Raw genomic sequence first — 20,028 nt, forward strand, 5'->3', positions numbered from 1 at the left:
GAGCAAAGCTCAATCTCTTCACTCCTACAGCAGTGATTCCACCAAAATACCATGACTGTTTCAACCACGTGAGGATCCTGTAATTTGAATGACCATAACTTTTCCTAATAAAAAATAAAATATTGGGAGTTCCCATCGTGGCCCAGTGGTTAACGAACCCAACTAGTAACCAGGCGAGTTCGATCCCTGGCCTCCATCAGTGGGTTAAGGATCCAGTGTTGCCATGAGCTGTGGTCGAAGACACAGCTCGGATCTGGTGTTGCTGTGGCTGTGGTGTAGGCCGGCAGCTACAGCTCTGATTCAACCCCTAGCCTGGGAACATCCATATGCTGTGGGTGCGGCCCTAAAAAGACAAAAAGACAATATAAATAAATTAATTAAATTAAATAATGGATAATGCCATGACAACTTACCATATTTAGTAATTCGGGGCCCTTGACAGATATAAAATTTAACCCAGACTCATTTGCAACAGCCTAGAAAGAGAAAACAAAAAGACACAAATAAAGCAAATATACAATAAAATCACAATAATCTGTGATAATGCAAGGACTTTTTGTGGTGTATATCTGTTTTCCCCTTCTAGCTGCTTCTTTCCTACTGGAAGGAGAGGAGACAAGTGGGAAAAGGAAAAATGGATAAAAGAAAATTAAAGGAAGAAAATGTTAAGATTTTCTACAAATGACTCAGACTAGAAATCAGATGGAAAGACATGAAACATTTATGTAAATGTTTTGTTTACATAAACATGGCCCATGTAAGTACATTTGTAGCCCTAGCTTAGAATCTTAGTGAAACCATAATCCCCGTATAAACAAATGCCGCGCCCAATGAAAATAACCGTTCATTACTCATTTATAAACCAAAATTCAAATGCATCAGTATCAGTCTTTACAGACTATTTTTTTTAAACAAATAAAGATAAAACTACATGGCTCAAAGCTAAAGAGAGTAACAAAGGAGAAATATGTGGTTATATGTTTAGATGATCCAAAAATTATATTCGGAATGCGGAGATGAAACTGAATAAAATCACCCCAAACTTCAAAATGATCAGGAAATAGAGTTCTTTCCTATTCTTAGAACCTGCTATCTGAACTCAAGGTCTATGTTGAACCCACTTCTCAGCATCTCCATTTAGACCTTACAAAGATTTCAAACCTATCACGTCCAAAGCAGGTCTTCTGAATCTTTCCCAACTCTCTCCAAAACCCACACCCCAAATGATTTTCCTCTCCATCCCAACAAACAGATACACTTTCCAGGCCAAAACCATGGTGTCTCCCTTGATCTCTTGTCTTGGCAGGTCATCCAATCCATCTGCAAGTTCTATTAACTCTAATGCAGAAACGCAGATGAGAGTGACACTTCCTACTTCTTCACGATACCACCACCCTCATCCAGAGCAGCTTTGTCTGGACGTGCACAAAACCCAAATCAAAGCAAAGCCAAAACAACTCTGACTTCCTTCACGCTGCTTTCCTTCAACCCATTCTCCACATAACTGTCAAAGAACGCTCAAAAATGTACACGAGGGAGGTCCCACCGCGGCTCTGCGGAAACGAATCCGACTAGTATCCATGAGGACTCAGGTTTGACCCTTCGCCTCACTCAGTGGGTTAAGGATCTGGACTTGCTGTGGCTGTGGTGTAGGTCAGAGGCTACACCTCTGATTTGACCCCTAGCCTGGGAACCTCCATATGCCAAGGGTGAGGCCCCAAAAAGAAAAAAAAAAAAAAGTATCATTTTGTTGTGGTTCTCATTTATCTTCAAGTACAATCTGAAATATTCACCATGGTTTGCAAGTCTATATTTTGGGACAAGACAGTTTCTTCTCAGTCTAGCCACTGGTTCTTTCTCTGGTTCTCAGACTCACCAAACCCCTTCCCACTTTAGAGATTTTTCAACTGCTGTTCCCTCTATCTGGAAGGCTCCTCCCTTTCTTTCCCTGCTTCTTCAGGTGGCTACCTGGTCCTTCAGGATGCTGTTACATACCATCATCCCTTGAATACCATACCTAAAACAGCCACAAAAGTTTGCTTATTCCATCCTAACTTAACCGAAACTGCTTTGTTTACTGCCTGCTTCTTCCAGACAGACAAATTCCACTACAGTAGGTGTCTTGTTCATTAGTCTATCCCTAGCACCTCAAGAAAACTCCTAGCAAAGAGTAAGTAGCTCAGTAAATATTTGCTGGACAAACGAATGCAGACACGCTCTGGCACGCACGAGGTGGCTCAACATGTAGCTTATCCACATCTGGCGATCTCTGGCTTTCCTGCTGCTGCTTTCTTACCTTCCTATCTCTCAAACTCTAAGCAAAGGAGAATCAGGATACATATTTAATAAAGTATGACTCACCTGCCTTAGGTTTGCAACATCCACGTACCAGATAACTAAGGTGTATTAACCCATTAAAATGCCCAATAGTTTCTGAAATTATGAGAAATCTTCTTGTCTTCTAAATGAACTACGGTGAATATATTTAATTTTTTCATGGACATCATCATAAATCTTATCCTCGTGTTAGGAGCCATTTGCTTCCATACAATATAGTTCCAGATGACCAAATGATTTTTACTATTCTCTTTCTAGTTTCCTTATTAGTCATCAATTTTCAGTATGTTGGCTCCAACAGTATGTTGGATTTTTTTTTTTTTTTTTTTTTTTTAAGCCTTTTGCCTTTTGCCTTTTCTGGGGCTGCTACTGCGGCACATGGAGGTTCCCAGGCCAGGGGTCTAATTGGAGCTGTAGCTGCCGGCCTACACCAGAGCCACAGCAACACCAGATCCGAGGCGAGTCTGCAACCTACACCACAGCTCACGGCAACGCCGGATCCTTAAGCCACTGAGCAAGGTCAGGGATCGAACCCACAACCTCATGGTTCCCAGTCGGATTCCTTAACCACTGAGCCACGATGGGAACTCCATGTTGGCCTTTATTTGATGCTATCTATACACTTACTATGTGCTAGGGTTTAGAAAATGTTCATTATGTTATTGTTATCATCAGTAAACAAAACACTGAAGATTATCCAAAATCTTAATTTTATATCCAAGTCTATGCTGCCAGGTTCTGACTGAGAAGAGGTTCTATAACTTTATTCCACTAACACTTTGCTTCTACCATTCAAGGACATTTTCTATTCTAGATTCTCCGGCACACAGTTGTCTATCTCTTGGAGAACCTAACAAAAGTGGTGAACTCCCTCCCTGGAAAAAATCCATATAGTCATAATACACTGCCTGGGCTCATGGATCCAATGAGCTGTTGAAATCCATCCATGGAGTCCTAGGTAAGATTCCCTGCTCCACATGGTCAGATGCCAGAAAAGTGACTGAACAGAGAGGTACCATGGTGTAGGCAATTTGGGAAGCGGGGTGGTGTGGGAAGAGGAAAAATTTGATCTATAATGTATTGACCGTAACTATGTATTTCAAATTATCCAAGCTATCTCCTTCTGCTGTAAACAGAACTAGTTAAAGGCAGATACAACAAATTAAAAAACAGTTGTTACAAGGCACTTGGGCAAGAGAACTGCACACACCTGACGAATCTGCACATTAGCTTGAAGGACCTTCCTTCTGGCTACGGCTTTCTGAAACTGTTATGAAAAAACACAGACCCTCAGCTGTGGTGTTCTCTCCCTCTTCTGTTCCCAACTCCTTTACAGCAATGCCTTGTCAGAGTACTAGAAGCATTAAGCTAGTACGTTTGGTAATGTAAGTACAAAGTTTTAAAAAATTTACACGTTTATTATACATACATAAATGTACACAAACATGAGCAAATGGCACTCTGGTTATTTCTTACTTACAGAGAAGCCACAACTTATTTGGCTCATACGGAACTTATCAAAAGTGCCATTAATTTTCTTATTTACAAGTAATCCAAATATTTTTAAAAGTTGGTAAGGGTTAAGTAAATTGTAGGTGTAGATGGAACATTATACAGACATTAAAAATGACAAATAAGGAATTCCCTGGTGGCTCAGTGGGTTAAGAATCTGGCATTGCCACTGCTGTGCCACGGGTCGCACCTGTGATGCACAGCTGATCCTTGCCCTGGGAACTTCCACATGCCAAAGGCAGGACTAAATAAACAACAACAAAAAAAAGATGGCTAATATAACCTACAGATAATAAAAATGGTTCTAATAAGCAGGATTCCAAAGGGGGGGGGGAATCACAGAAAGAAAGAAATTTGCCCACAAAGCTGTGAAAAAAAAAAGTGTCAAAAATATGATCAATAAGGGGTTCCTGTTATGGTTCAGTGGCTTAAGAACCCAACTAATGGAGTTCCCGTCGTGGCACAGTGGTTAACGAATCCAACTAGGAACCAGGAGGTTGCGGGTTCGATCACTCACTTTGCTCAGTGGGTTAAGGATCTGGCATTGCCGTGAGCTGTGGTGTAGGTTGCAGACTCGGCTCGGATCCCGTGTTGCTGTGGCTGTGGTGTAGGTTGGCAGCGACAGCTCCGATTCGACCCCTGGCCTGGGAACCTCCATATGCCATGGGAGCAGCCCAAGAAATGGCAAATGGACCAAAAAAAAAAAAAAAAAAAAAAAAAGAGAACCCAACTAGTATCCATGAGAATGCATGTTTGATCCCTGGCCTTGCTCAGTGCGTTAAGGTTAAGGATTCAGCACTACCATGAGCTTTGGTGTGGGTCACAGATGCAGCTCGAGGTCCTGAGTTGCTGTGGTGTGGTGTAGGCTGGCAGCTGCAGCTCCAGTTTGACCCCTAGCCCAGGAATTTCCATATGCCATAGGTGCAGCCCTAAAGAAGACAAAGAAAATTGTGACCAATAAAGCAAAATGGCAAAAAAAAAACAAAAAACCTACAAATACAACATATCTTAATATATGAAAAGTAATTATAAAATCACAAGCATGTCATAAGAAAATAAAGGATATGAACAGACAATTCATAAAGAAAAATAATCAATAAACATATATCATCCAAGGGGGAGGGGGAAGAGAAGGGGATGGATGAGGAGTTTGGGGTTGGGAGATACAAACTATTACATTTAGGGAGTTCCCCTCATGGCTCAGCAGTAATGAACCCAACTAGGATCCACGAGTATGCGGGTTCAATCCCTAGCCTTGCTCAGTGGGTTAAGGATCCGGCAATGTTGTGAGCTGTAGTGAAGGTTGTGGTGTAGGCTGAAGATGTGGCTGGGATCTTGCATTGCTGTGGCTGTGGAGTAGGCTAGCAGTTGTAGCTCTGATTCGACCCCTAGCCTGGGAACTTCCATATGCTGCACCTACAGCCCTAAAAAAAGAAAAGAAAAAAAAAATCTATTACATATAGAACGGATAAATAATGGGGTCCTACTGTACAGCAAAGGGAACTGTGTCCAGTTTCTTGGGTTAGAAAGTAATGGAAGACAGTATGAAAAAAAAAAAGGAATGTATATGTATAATGTATGGCTGGGTCACTTCGCTATAGAGCAGAAATTGAAGGAACATTATAAATTAACTGTACCTTAAAAAAAAAATTTTTTTAAAGTAAAAAAATAAAAGGCCACTAGTAATTTTTTTGGCTACGCCCATGGCATGAAAAACTTCTCAGGCCAGGGATGGAACCCATGCCACAAGAGTAACAAGGCTGGATCTTTAACCACTATGCCACCAGGAAGCTATACCACTAGTCATTTTTAAAATGTAACTTAAACACTGTGAGGTATCATTTTTACCTATCAGACTGTCAAACATTAAAAACAATGTTAACAGCTATTGCTAACTTAAATGAATACTCATGCCCTCTGGTTGGGGTGAAAACTGGTACAAACTCTTTGGAAGGCACTTTGGTAATGAATCAAATGTAACTGGGAAATGAATCATTTTCACTGCGTGTTGAGGGATCAAAAGCTTTAAAGACATGCTTTCTTTTTATTGAAAAATGATTTAGGAATGCATTCTATTAAAATTACCTGCCAAGGTACAAAAATATAAGTTCAGGACTATTTAACACAAATTGGTTTTAATAGAGTCTCATTTTCATAAATTACAGAATATCTTCGTGGTAGAGTACTATGCAGGCATTAAAAATACTGATGTGTATCTATATACTGACATGGAAAGATGTTAAAGAAATATTGCTAAGTGAGAAACACATGTTTAAAAACCTTGTATTTTAAATACATATGTAAAAGTTATGCATATTATCTTGATATGCATATACAGAAGAACATCTGGAAAAGACTAATCACAAAATGAAACAGTAGTTACCAGTAGGCAATAGTGAGAAGACTATAAATAATGCTTTTTCTCTCGTGCTTATCTATGTTTGCAATGGTAAAAAAAAAAAAAAAAACATTTTTCAAAATAACAATTGTAATAAGGAACATAGAAGAAAATACTCAAGTTACTAATAATAACTATACTGAAGCAAAAAATAAGGTCAGCTACAAACTATAACTATGCAATAATACTCATTAAAAAGTTAGGATATAATACAGAAAATACAATAATTTCTATGTCAAAAGTGATGGACTGGAGTTCCCACTGTGGTACAACGGGTTAATGATATGACTTGTCTCCATGGTGGTGCCAATTTGATCCCGGGCCCAGGAACTTCCATATGTCAAGGGTGTGCCCCCACCACCCCCCAAAAAAGAAAAAAAAATTCATGGGTTTACGGTTGATTTTAATTTTTTCTTTTCCATATTCTCAATGACGTACGCACCTTCTGTGATTAAAATTAAAGTGGGAAATCTCCCTGAAGAAAACTGTCAGTCCTTCCAAAATGAACCTTTAATAGGTATTTATGCAAAAATACTTAACTTCAACATTTAAAGTTTTATTCCTATTATCCTAATGATAGTAAGAAAAAAAATACACGCAGTTGAATTATTCCATACCTTTGCCAGCAGAGTTTTTCCACAGCCAGGAGGACCAGCAAGGAGGACTCCAGCTGGAGTCACCAACCCAAGAGCTTTGAACTGATCTGGGTTACGTATTGGTGCCTGAGAGAAACAATACCAAGAGCGATTTGTTACAAATGTTCACTCTATACTGCCTATTCAAATTATCTCTAGATGCATATTTTCAACACTGATTGTGAGGCCTGAAGACAAAAACAGTGCCTGGTATAGTGTGTTTACCTGTGTTTCAAGTATGAGGTACATGGTGATAAATTTTAAAATCAATGGGGGTTCCATTTGGCTCAGCAGGTTAAAAACCCAACAAGTATCCATGAGGAAGTGGGTTCAATCCCTGGCCTCACTCAGTGGGTTAGGATCCAGCAATGCCATGAGCTGTGGTACAGGTCACAGATGCAGCTCAGACTTGGCGTGGCTGTGGCGTAGGCTGGCAGTTGCACCTCCAATTAGATCCTTAGCCTGGGAACTTCCATATGCCACAGTTGTGGCCTCCCACCCCCCCCAAAAAAGAAAAAAAGAAAATAGAGAAATTTTAAGAATCACAGCTTTTAAAAAAGTCATAGCTAAATTTAAGTTCTGAAAATATTTTATTTACTTATTTTTTTCGCCACATCAGTTACATGTGGAAGTTCCTAGGCCAGGGGCTGAACTCACGTCACAGCAGTGACCTGAGCCGCTACAGTGACAACGCCAGGTCCTTAACCTGCTGCACCACAAGGGGACTCCTGAAAACATTTTAGATATAATATTTCAATATTTCAAAATCAAGAATTTTTAGAAAATGTCACTTAAGATGGAGCATGATAATGTGAGAAAACAGAATGTGTACTTGTATGTGTACCTGGGTCACCATGCTATACAGTAGAAAAAAATTATAAAAAAAAAAAGGAATTTTCAGAAAATGTATCTAGATTTCTATTTCATAAAAATTTTAGGCAATGCCTCCCCTTTAGGAAATCAGAAGCAGCAGTACTCAGAGTTCCCGTTGTGGCTCAGTGGTTAACAAATCCAACTACGAACCATGAGGTTGTGGGTTCAATCTCGGGCCTTGCTCAGTGGGTTAAGGATCTGGCGTGGCCGTGTGCTGTGGTGTAGGTTGCAGATGCGGCTCGGATCCCGCGTTGCTGTGGCTCTGGCGTAGGCCGGTGGCTACAGCTCCGATTAGACCCCTAGCCTGGCAACCTCCGCATGCTGTGGGAGTGGCCCCAGAAAAAGCAAAAGGCAAAAAAAAAAGTAGCAGTACTCTATGTAGTCAAAACAAAGAAATACCTATTCACTATAATCTCCATGTATTTTCCCTTTCAGTAGTTACACACCTCTCAATGGGTCATATGTCACTGATGAACCATGAAATGATCAGGAGAGTGGAAAAGTAAGAATAAACGAAAATCAGTCCAAAGTTTCAAGAGCATTAAAACTGCTGTGACCCTTATGAGCCCGATCAAGTATTTCTCAAACAATTTATTCTTGGTTGAAACTTAAATCCTAAACCTTTTTTTTTTAAATTCATTGCCATAGAATTGAAGCACAACCAAAAGAATAAGCCTAAAACAGATCTCAGAAGAATGAAAAACCCTCATCGGGTATTTAATAATACAATAGGAATATCAAACAGTCAAGCCAATTGAGACATATAACTTAGTACACGCAAGAGCATTTACCCATCATGTTTGCCAACAATAGTGAGCAGCAGGTACACCTACCAATATTGCCATGGTGAGCTCCTCTCTAATATCTTCCAGGGCACCAATATCTGCCCATGTCACATTAGGGACAGTGACAAAGCCTTCCCTTTTAGCAGAGGGTTGGACTGAAGACAGAGCAACAATGAAATCATTCAATTCAATGCACAGCCCTTGCAGCTGCTCCTCTGAGAGGGGATCTTGGTTCCTTAGCAACCCCAGCAATCTCTGCAGTTCATCCTTTAAGGGAACAAATGAGGGGGAAAAAAAAACGAAAAAAACCAAAGTTTGTTGAAAAAGTTACTGTTTGTACTTTTTTCTAGGGCCACACCTGTGGCATATGGAGGTTCCCAGGCTAGGGGTCTAATCGGAGCTGTAGCCACCGGCCTACGCCAGAGCCACAGCAACGCGGGATCCGAGCCGCGTCTGCAACCTACACCACAGCTCACGGCCACGCCAGATCCTTGACCCACTGAGCAAGGCCAGAGATGGAACCTGCAACCTCATGGTTCCTAGTCGGATTTGTTAACCACTGAGCCAAGACGGGAACTCCTGTTTGTGGTTTTAAAAAAAAAGTATTACCGCATTATTTCTGTAATTTATGTGAACATCTACGCATTTTAATAATTTTCTCCACTGATAAATGTTTTTGGTTTTGTTTTTGTTTTGGCTACTCCTATGGAATGAGAAAGTTCCGGAAGTTCCCAGGCCAGGGACTGAACCAGCAGTGACAACTCTGGATCCTTAACCCCCTGAGCCACCAGGAAATTCATCCATTGATATACATTGTTTATTTTGCTCTCAATGGCTCATCTGAGTTGATCTGGTATTGACACTGTTGTGGCTCAGGTTCCATCCGTGGTATGGGAACTTGTGGTGCCACAGGCACGGCAGCCTTCTCAAAAGAAAAGCCCCCCTGTACAAGCTATAAAATAGTACATAAATGTTATAATGGGTTTTTGTGACTCACAAAACCCAAAATTTTAGCAGATCTTGGATAATACATGGCCCTCTCACAGGGCCAGCCCTGTGCTCTTGCACCAGGTACAGCCAGGGACAGGCCAGCACTGCATCGGCAGACTCTCCTAGTCTACCCAACCTAAAGACAGCCAGAAACATTACTAAATGGCAAAGTTCTCACAGGAGTTGATACACTTTTTCTGTAAAGAACTAGAGATTAGACACTGCAGGCTTTGCAGACCTTTCAGTCTCTGCTGCAAGGACACTTGTGTGAATTTGGCTGTGACATATGAAAGCAGAAAAAGACTGTCTGTCAATAAACAAGCATGGCTGTGCTCCAATATAACTATTGACGAAAACTGGCAGTGAGCAGCTGGGCCAGTTTGCCAACCCTTTCCTAGATTTCATAATCATTATTATAAAAGGAATTCATTCAGAGTCAATTGAAAGAAGTGAAACAACTTGTACTTTTGAAATTACAGACATTCTGGGAGTGACTGATAATGATTCCGATAAAATAAAAAAATCATAAACCTCATACTACACTGATACCTGCCCGCATGTAAGATAACACGAACTAAAAACATTTAAATGGCAGTCTAAGGTACCTGTGTAGAAAGCGCCTGTCCTTTAGAAGTGGGTTCTGTTCCAATCCCTTCTTCCTGGCCTCCTTTGGAGGGCAAGCCTTCATTCTCAGGATTTTCCTTCTGCTGCTCCTGCTGCTTCATTAAGACCCTGTTGACGGCACACACGGCTGCCTCTCGGCAGAGGGCCATCAGGTCAGCACCAACAAAGCCCGGTGTCAGGTGTGCTAAGTGACGAAAACGAAAAGTTTCAGGAAGTCTTAGTTTTCTGCACAAGGTCTGAAGAATTCTGGAGAAAAGAGAAGGACATGAAACTCAGATTCCTAACCTACCAGTAAAAATGAGTCACCAAATGTACTTATTTGAAGTTCTTCCTGTCAATGGTAGTATAATGGGTACAACATAAGTATTTTGCACATTCGACAAATGTGAAATCACTATTTTATATCCCACCTTATTCCATTAGGGATTAAGGTATAAATATCTGATTTATTAGGAACTATATTAAGTTATATGAATAAAAAAACACGTTTTTTAAAAAAAATCTGCTTTTAAGAATTATATCCAATGTTATAGCAGGACAGGTATTTCACCAACGTCCCCTTTATTGCTCATCACCTGTATTGCATGTGTGAAAAATTTGGCTCAACCAAACTGGTAACATGGTAGATGCCAAAGAAATATGGACTCCTGGGTAATTACTGTTATTAAAGGAATAACATACTGAATGAAACTTTCTTTTTTTTGTCTTTTTGCCATTTCTTGGGCCACTCCCTCGGCATATGGAGGTTCCCAGGCTAGGGGTTGAATCGGAGCTGTAGCCACCGGCCTACACTGCAGCCACAGCAATGTGGGATCTGAGCCGCGTCTGTGACCTAAATCACAGCTCACGGCAACGCCAGATCCTTAACCCACTGAGCAAGGCCAGGGATTGAACCCGCACCCTCATTGTTCCTAGTCGGATTCGTTAACCACTGAGCCACAACGGGAACTCCTGAATGAAACTTAAAAACAGTAAAGATATTTAGGATAAAAGGTCTGACACCAGACCACCAGAGTTTGAATACCAGCTGTACTCTCTGTGTAACCTGGGCCAGTTTTGTGTGCTTTAGTTTAATAGGTATAGAGTTCCAGTTTTCTAAGACAGAAAAAGTTCTAAAGACTGGCTACAATGTGAGTATACATAATACTACTGAACTGCACTCTTAAAAAAGGAACAAGATGGTAAATTTTATCTGTGTTTTTTACTACAAATTTTTTTTTAAAACCCTCTTTCAGAGTTTCCTCATGCTGCAGCAGGTTAAGGATCTGGTGCTGTCACTTCTTTGGTGCAAGTTGCTGCTGTGGAGTGGGTTCCATCTCTGGCTTAGGAGCTTCCACATGCCACTGGCAAAGCCAAAAAAAAAAAAAAAAAAATGATAATAATCGAAAAACAATCTGTTAAACTCTCTTCATTAAAAAAAATTCTTTTTATTTATTTATTTATTTTTTAGGGCCGCACCCGTGGCACATGGAAGTTCCCAGGCAAGGGGTCAAATTGGAGCTATGGCTGCCGGTGTACACCACAGTCATAGCAATGCAGGGTCCTTAACCCACAGAGTGAGGCCAGGGATTGAACCTGTGTCTTCATGGATGCTAGTCAGATTCACTTCTGCTGAGCCACAATAGGAACTATGCTTAAAAAAAAAAACTTCCTCATAATTATATTCAAGAGCTATCTTCTCTTTTGACCTTGCTCTTCCCAACTGGCCTTAAACACAGTAAAAAAAAAATTTTTGGCCATGCCCATGGCATGCAGAAGTTCCCAGGCAAGGGATGGATCTGCACCACAGCTGTAAGCATAGCCACAGCAGTGACAACAACAGATCCTTAACCCACTGAGCCATGAGGGAGCACCAAATACAGTAAACACTTTTTTTTTTTAGTCTTTTTAATGCTGCACCTGCAGCATATGGAAGTTTCAAGGCTAGAGGTCCAATCAGAACTGCAGCTACAGGCCTTACGCCACAGTCACAGCAACACCATATCTGAGCCATATCTGCGAACTACACCATAGCTTGGAGCAATGCCGGATCCTTTAACCCACTGAGCGAGTCCAGGGACTGAACCCACATCCTCACACACATCAGTTAGAGTCTTAATCCAATGAGCCACAATGGGAACTCCCAAACACAGTAAACATTTAATATCCCTCTTTAGTCTCAGAAAAATTCTTGCCTTTTCTAAGATTTAGCTAGACCATTATAGCCTACATAAAATATCAATATATACCTACAGAACTCACTTTTTTTTTTTTTTTTTTTGCTTTTTAGGGCCACACCTGAGGCTTATGGAGGTTCCCAGGCCAGGGGTGTAATGGGAGCTACAGCTACTGGCCTACACCACGGCCACAGCAACGCCAGATCCTTAACCCACTGAGGGAGGCCAGGGATCAAACCCCCAACCTCATGGTTCCTAGTCAGATTTGTTTCTGCTGTGCCACAATGGTAACTTCCAGAACTTATTTTATTGAATCTAAAATGGAGTTTGAACAAACTAACAAAAGGCAGTCATAAATAACCATAGATACCAGAAATATCTGCAGTTTATTAAGTACAAAAATAAGACACTTTTAGAGGAGAGAATTCTGATGAATTTTCCAAGTGATTAAACTTACATCAATAATGATACAAACTGACACCACGAACCCCTTGAAATGTTCTGAGAAGGACACCTCACTACATATGTAGAATTCTTGCTCAAAATGTTTAACTTGAATCTAATCATGAAGAATCTATGAGGTAAATTTAAAATTTTGAGTAATCGACAAAAGACTTATCTGGACAGTTCAAAAACGTCAGTGTCAGAGTTCCCGTCGTGGCTCAGAGGTAACGAACCCAACTAGTATCCATGAGGATGCGGATTTGAACCCTGGCCTTGCTCAGTGGGTTAAGGATTCGGTGTTGCTGTGAGCTTCGGTGAAGGCTATAGACAAGGCTTGGTTTCCACGTTGCTGTGGCTGTGGTGTAGGGTGGCAGCTACAGTTCCAATTCAACCCCTAGCCTGGGAACTTCCATATGTCATGGGTGCAGCCCTAAAAAGAAAAAAAAAAAAGTCAGTGTCATGAAAGTACTCTCTCCTCCCAAAAGACTGATGAATGAAAATTAAAAGGGCATGCCTACACAACAGTACATTTGCTTCTTGACTGGATTCTAGGTCAAACAAAAAACAAACAAAAAAAGCTAAACAAAATGAAAGATTAATACAATTTCAATGGAAATTTGGGAGACAACTGGGATAATTAGAATAGACTTTATATTAAGATAATATTATTGTCAGAGTTAAATTTTTTGAGTGTGGAAAATAGTATGACAGTTAAACAGAAGTATTTATGGCTCAAATGTCATGATGTCTTCACCTAACCTTCAAATGGGTTGGCCAAAAAAAAAAAAAAAAAAAAAAAAAAAAAAAAAAAAAAAAACCACACACACCCACATACACAAATATGTGATGTTTTTCTAGAGAGTGAAAGTAAATACACCACAATGTTGACAAGCAGTAAATTCAGCTAAAGGGTATATAGATTTTTACTGTACTATGTACTACTCTTTCAACTTTTCTGTAGGCTTGAAATTTTTCAAAATATGGCTATCTATGAAAGCCCTTTAAGGACTTTGCTGATGACGGAATGATGGATTGACAGGAAAAAAGACTTTATCTAGGAGGGATAATGGGCTCTACTGTGTCTATGTCTCTACCACTACGTTTGGCACTTGATCAGAAAAAGCCTCGTTAAAGGATACAGGCCTTATTTCTGTCTTACTCTTACACTGTCAGCATCCTGAAAGCAAGGACTTCTAAGTCTTTATGTTACTCATACTACCTACCCCAGTGGTATATACACATACTACATGCTCAATACGTATTTGCTGAATAAACACAAACAATTTTTTGTTTTGTTTTGTTTTGTTTTGGTCTTTTTGCCTTTTCTAGGGCCGCTCCCCCGCCATCTGGAGATTCCCAGGCTAGGGGTCTAATTGGAGCTGTAGCCACCGGCCTATGCCAGAATCACAGCAACGCTGGATCTGTAGCCGTGTCTGCAGCCTACACCACAGCTCATGGCAACACCGGATCCTCAACCCACTGAGCAAGGCCAGGGATCGAACCCACAACCTCATGATTCCTAGTCAGATTCGTTAACCACTGCACCACGATGGGAACTCCAAACAACTCAGATATTAAATAACATTATTATTTTGCTATGGGTCTAAATATGGTAGTAAACAAACCTGAATGGCATACCCACAGATGACAATGAATACATCTATAGGTATTCAGCTGAAGAAGAAACTATCGATCAATCAAAAGCTGAAGCCACCTTCAGTACTAGGAAGACAGAGGATGACATGTCCTCCATAAATGCTTTCTCCTGCCTGCGGTGCCTTCTGACCACTTTCTGTCCTGAACTCATGAAGTCTCCTGTCGTTGGCCTCTTCCCTTCTTCACCGTCCACAGGACTATCCTTTCACTATATGCTACGTTCGCTGAGAGCCGCTGGAGAGCACGTACAGCAATTTACTGTCATTAATGTAAGCCAAAGTCATGACAAATACAGAATTTCAGAATATTTCTTCACTAGATAGATTTCCTTTACTCCACCGCCTCAACAGTGCCTCCTGAGATATTTCTGGTCACTGAGATATATCGGTGGATGTTTCTTTGCTCTATGAACATTCAACCCCAATTACTAAGAAAGGCTGGTCCTGCAGCTTTCAACTCTTTAGCTGCCATTTAATGGTGTGTCATGGAACCTTCGATCTTAGGCAGGTTAGTACAACAGGTACTTAGATTTCACTTACATGTGGCCCCACTATCACTGCTCTGTTCCATAGTGCCACTCTCCCTAAGCTATCAGCCAACTAAAAAACCAAGACGCTGTTAATAAGATCAGACAAATGAGTATGGACACCTAAGGCCAATATCACTACTGAAAATCAGCCTGAAACAATGCCATACTAATGAGTAAATTGTTTTCCATAAGCATTAATTTAATGTGGGCTTTTTTCTTTGCAATCAATTTCACTGGCACAAAAAGAAAAGGCAACACGACATATCTACCTCCCATTTTCAAATCATTCAGTCAGATGACGTAGTGGCATACCAATTCATTCTGTAAGACCATACCTTTCCCTGGATGCTTCATCTGGGATACCCAGGCATATTTCTCGGTCGAACCTTCCTGCACGTCTCAAAGCAGGATCTAATGAGTCTGGTCGGTTAGTAGCTCCAATGACTAGGACCCGAGCCGTAGCAGCCATGTTATTCAAATCTAGTAAGAACCAGGGCAAGTGGTGAACAAGACACATGACATTAAGAACAATAATGAGGAGTTCCCATGGTGGCGCAGGGGTTAACGAATCCGACTAGGAACCATGAGGTTGCGGGTTCGATCCCTCACTTTGCTCAGTGGGTTAAGGATCTGGCATTGCCGTGAGCTGTGGTGTAGGTTGCAGACGCAGCTCGGATCCTGCGTTGCTATGGCTCTGGCGTAGGCTGGCAGCTACAGCTCCGATTCGACCCCTAGCCCGGGAACCTCCATATGCCGCAGGAGTGGCCCAAGAAATGGCAAAAAGACAAGAAAAAAAAAAAAAAGAACAATAATGATTACATACGTCATTTAAATGATGACAAAGAACTACACATTTTGCCAGCAATATATATGTATGTATATGTATATTGTAAATATACATATATATACACATATTGCTAACATTTACTAAATGTCTAATACATGAAATATGGAGGACATACAAACTTTGTCCTCAAGCAGCTTATGATCTGTAGAGAAACATAAGACCAATTCTGTGAAGCAAAATAAGCATAAACAAAGCACTGCAGTATAATATGATTTCTGACTGAGGAATCAGGGATAATTTAGGGAGGAGGTTAACATTACAGAAAAAGGCTCGAAGGGTGAACAGGATATTAATAAGTAGACATGTAGGTTCATGAAATTCTACATGGAAGAAATGGAATGAATGAGAGCAATGAGGTACAAACAGGCCGCAGCATGACAAAAATTAAAAGCAACTGATAACATCCAACGCTTTGAAGGATCTGGAGAGAGGGTGACTCTTGCATAGTATCGGCAAAGACGTAAATGACAAAGTCTTCCTGGAAGGCAATTTGCCATTTCCTATAACAATTTTATTTTATTTTATTTATTTTTTTAATTTTTTATTTTATTTATTTATTTATTTATTTTTTGTCTTTTTGCTATTTCTTGGGCCGCTCCCGCGGCACATGGAGGTTCCCAGGATAGGGGTCCAATCGGAGCTGTGGCCACCGGCCTACGCCAGAGCCACAGCAACGCGGGATCCAAGCCGCGTCTGCAACCTACACCACAGCTCACGGCAACGCCGGATCGTTAACCCACTGAGCAAGGGCAGGGATCGAACCTGCAACCTCATGGTTCTTAGTCGGATTCGTTAACCACTGCGCCATGATGGGAACTCCTCCTATAACAATTTTAGATGCATAATTTCTAATCATCATTTCATCCTCGAAAAATACATGTGTACCAAAAAGGCCCATTTAAGGGAATTCCCTTCAGCTTATTATAAAACAAAAAACAAAACAACTTGAATACACATTAAAATGGAAATATTTAAATATAATATGATAAATTTACCCTAAAGAATACCAAACAGCAATTAAATAGAGATAGATATGAATGCATTAAAATGGCAACATTTCGAAAACATATTGTTAAGATACAAAGAGCAAGTTATAGAATGGTGAGTGTGGTACAATCCCAGTATTATAAAGAGCAAAACAATATGCTAGTATATTTATATATGTGTAAATGCATTAAAAATAACTGTTGTGAGATATACTCCAAAAATTAATGATGCAATCTTTTATGGAAAGAAAAAGATTTGTGTTTTTTACTCAGTTTTATGCTGTTTGAATGTTTCATACCTGACACATCCGACACTACTTTTTTTTTTTTTTGTCTTTTCTAGGGCCGCTCCCACAGCATATGAAGGTTCCCAGGCTAGGGATTTAATCAGAGCTGTAGCCACTGCCAGAGCAACAGCAGGGCGGGATCCCAGCCACCTCTGTGACCTACACCACAGCTCACGGCAACACCGGATCCTTAACCCACTGAGGGAGGCCAGGGATCGAACCCACAACCTCATGGTTCCTAGTCGGATTGGTTAACCACTATGCCACAGCGGGAACTCCCATCTGACACTATTAAGAAAAAAACAATTTATTATCTTAACGTAAATTCATTATTTTAAACTGACCGTCCATGCAGGTTAGGAGCTGGGCTACAATTCTTCGCTCCATATCTTTTGAAGCAACTTCTCTTTTGGGGGTAATAGCATCAATTTCATCAATAAAAAGGATACATGGTGCATTTGACTAGAAATCAGAATATCACAAAAAGACAATCATAAACATATTTCCAATACTGTGGCATAGGTAGATATACACATTTTTTTTTCAATTTTTTTCTTTTCTTTTTTTGTCTTTTGTCTTTTTTAGGGCCGCACCCACAGCATATAGAAGTTCCCAGGCTAGGGGTCTAATCAGAGCTGTAGCCGCCAGCCTATGCCAGAGCCACAGCAACACCAGATCTGAGCCATGTCTTTGACCTACACAGCTCATGGCAATGCCAAATCCTTAACCCACTGAGCGAGGCCAGGGATAGAACCCACAACCTCATGGTTCCTAGTCAGATTCGTTTCCACTGCACCAAGATGGAACTCCCAACATTTTTTTTCAATCTTAAAGTTCAAAGATCATTCGCCAAAAGAATAATGCTAAAGAAGGCAGTTCAGAGTGATTTACTTCTCATTTTTATCTGACTTGAAAAAGTCAGAAGATTAAAAGAGGACAGTAAGAGGCTACATATAGCATAATACTTTTATAGCCTTCTCATCAATCCATGTTTGTGATGATGGATCTACTGAAATTCATTTGTAAATTAGGCATATATGCTATCCTCTGAAATTTAAAAACAAATTTATAAATTTTAAACTACAAAATTGAAGTTCACTAGAAATGTTTCATCAGTGTTCCTACTGACATAAAAATATCTAAGCTTTTTCCTAGAATCTACCATAAGAGGAATTTAAGAAACACCAAAGGCTTGCCTTTTTTTTTCTTTTCAGGGTTGTATTCACAGCATATGGAAGTTCCTGGGCTAGGGGTTGCATCAGGGCTACAGTAGCTGGCCTACACCACAGCCACAGCAATGCCAGATCCAAGCCTCATCTTCGACCTACAGCATAGCTCACGGCAACACCAGATCCTTAACCCATTGAGCAGGGCCAGGGATTGAACCCATGTCCTTATGGATTCCGGTTGGGTTTGTCACCACTGAGCTAAAAAGGGAACTCCACCTTTTTTTTTTTTTTTTTTCATTTTTTTATTGAGGTAAAATACACCTGGAATTTACCAGGCTAACCAATTTAAGTGTACGGTTTAACAGCATTAAATATGTTTACATTGTTATACAACCATCACCACCGTCCATCTGCAGAACTTTTTCATCATCCCAAACTGGAACTACCAGAGGCTTATTTTGAAGGCTACACTGAGTAAGGAAGGAGGGTAAAGTTCCAAAACACCAGTGTGGACAATGATCCACCTTCAGTCTTTTTAAAAACATAAACTAGACAGAGTGCAAAAAGAATAAATTAAGGTACAATATAAGCACTCGAATTGGAATAGTCAAATTCACAGAAGGCAGCAAACAGAATGGTGGCTGCCAGAGGCTGGAGAGTTAAGCGATTAAAAGGAAGAGTTTCAGTTTGGGAAGATGACCAAATACCAGAACTTTACCCCCTCCTCTTTTCTGTACAAAAGAAGCCTGGATTCTAAGTCAGGGAGATGGTTCTTTGGGACACCCGTCCACCATCCGCTTGGTCTGTTGCTTTCCGAATAAAGTCACTATTCCTTGCCCCCACAACCCGTCTGTCAACAGCAGGAGCCTGGGCTCCAGAGCAGTTAGGACTTAGTAATAAATTTTGTTACATTCTTTTTTTTTTTTTTTTTTTTGTCTTTTTGCCCATTCTTGATATTTTAAAAAAGCACTATCTCAAGTACTGGTAAAAGACACTTTCTCTTCTAATTTCACTTCACCTCTGCATTTGAGATTCACTGGCCAGGTTTATCAGCCCCTATACATTTTGAGTGTAAATAAAGATACAAAATGAAACTTTTCACTACTTTTTATTTTTGAACGAGAGTGATGATTAGCGATTGCCCAAGGGTAAACAATCTCACAGCTCATATTTATAGGACTTTTGCTGTGTGCTGGACACTACATTAAAGATTTCAGAAGAACCCTCACATTTAATACTCTCAACAACCCCATGAGATTTAAGCAGTATTAACACAGCTTACTAGTCAGGAAACTAAGGATTGGAGTAGTTAAATCTCTCGTCCAGGATTAGACAATTAGTACGAGATGGCATAAGGATTTGAACCTATGTTTCTGACTTGAAAGTACCTTTAACCGTCATACTATAGAGGAAATAAAACTTAATAGGATACAAATGTCATCATCCTCAAAAGTTCTTAAACATTCAAATTTTAGTAATATGAATTATAATTAATAAAACTCAATCTCCAAAAATAATAATAATAATAATAACACCCCATTTGTAATTTCTATGATGACGGAATTTTCTTTTCACAGCTTCAACTATGCAAACAGAAGACTTTACCGATATTTTCATGGTTGCTTTTTAATGTGATAATCTTTAAATGTTAAAACTTTCACAGTGCTTACAGGTTGTTTGGTCAAACCTAAGCTGAGGAAAGTACAGTGAAAATAAAAGATCACAAGGATAACCTATTTTCAGCATATCATTACTGGGTATGACAGCCCAGAACGTCTCACCCATTATATTTACGTTTAC

At 40.2% G+C, this 20,028-nt stretch overlaps 1 protein-coding gene across 7 annotated transcripts in view; it reads right to left on the reverse strand.

Moving 5' to 3' along the window:
• The window catches only part of NVL (nuclear VCP-like), a 105,751-nt gene that overhangs the window by 72,040 nt on the left and 13,683 nt on the right, over window positions 1-20,028 (reverse strand). For all 7 annotated transcript variants that reach the window (XR_002336213.1, XR_002336212.1, XR_002336214.1 and 4 more), the window contains 6 exons: window positions 17,404-17,521; window positions 15,275-15,419; window positions 10,136-10,400; window positions 8,589-8,807; window positions 6,865-6,969; window positions 414-476 (listed from right to left, as the gene is read on the reverse strand). Coding sequence is in view for 4 of the 7 variants with exons in the window: in XM_021064380.1 (XP_020920039.1) it covers window positions 414-476; window positions 6,865-6,969; window positions 8,589-8,807; window positions 10,136-10,400; window positions 15,275-15,419; window positions 17,404-17,521 (915 nt within the window). In the remaining 3 variants the exon portion in view is untranslated. The remainder of the gene's footprint in view (window positions 1-413; window positions 477-6,864; window positions 6,970-8,588; window positions 8,808-10,135; window positions 10,401-15,274; window positions 15,420-17,403; window positions 17,522-20,028) is intronic.

The sequence above is a fragment of the Sus scrofa genome, chromosome 10 (genome assembly GCF_000003025.6).
Source record: "Sus scrofa isolate TJ Tabasco breed Duroc chromosome 10, Sscrofa11.1, whole genome shotgun sequence".
NCBI lineage: Eukaryota > Metazoa > Chordata > Mammalia > Artiodactyla > Suidae > Sus > Sus scrofa.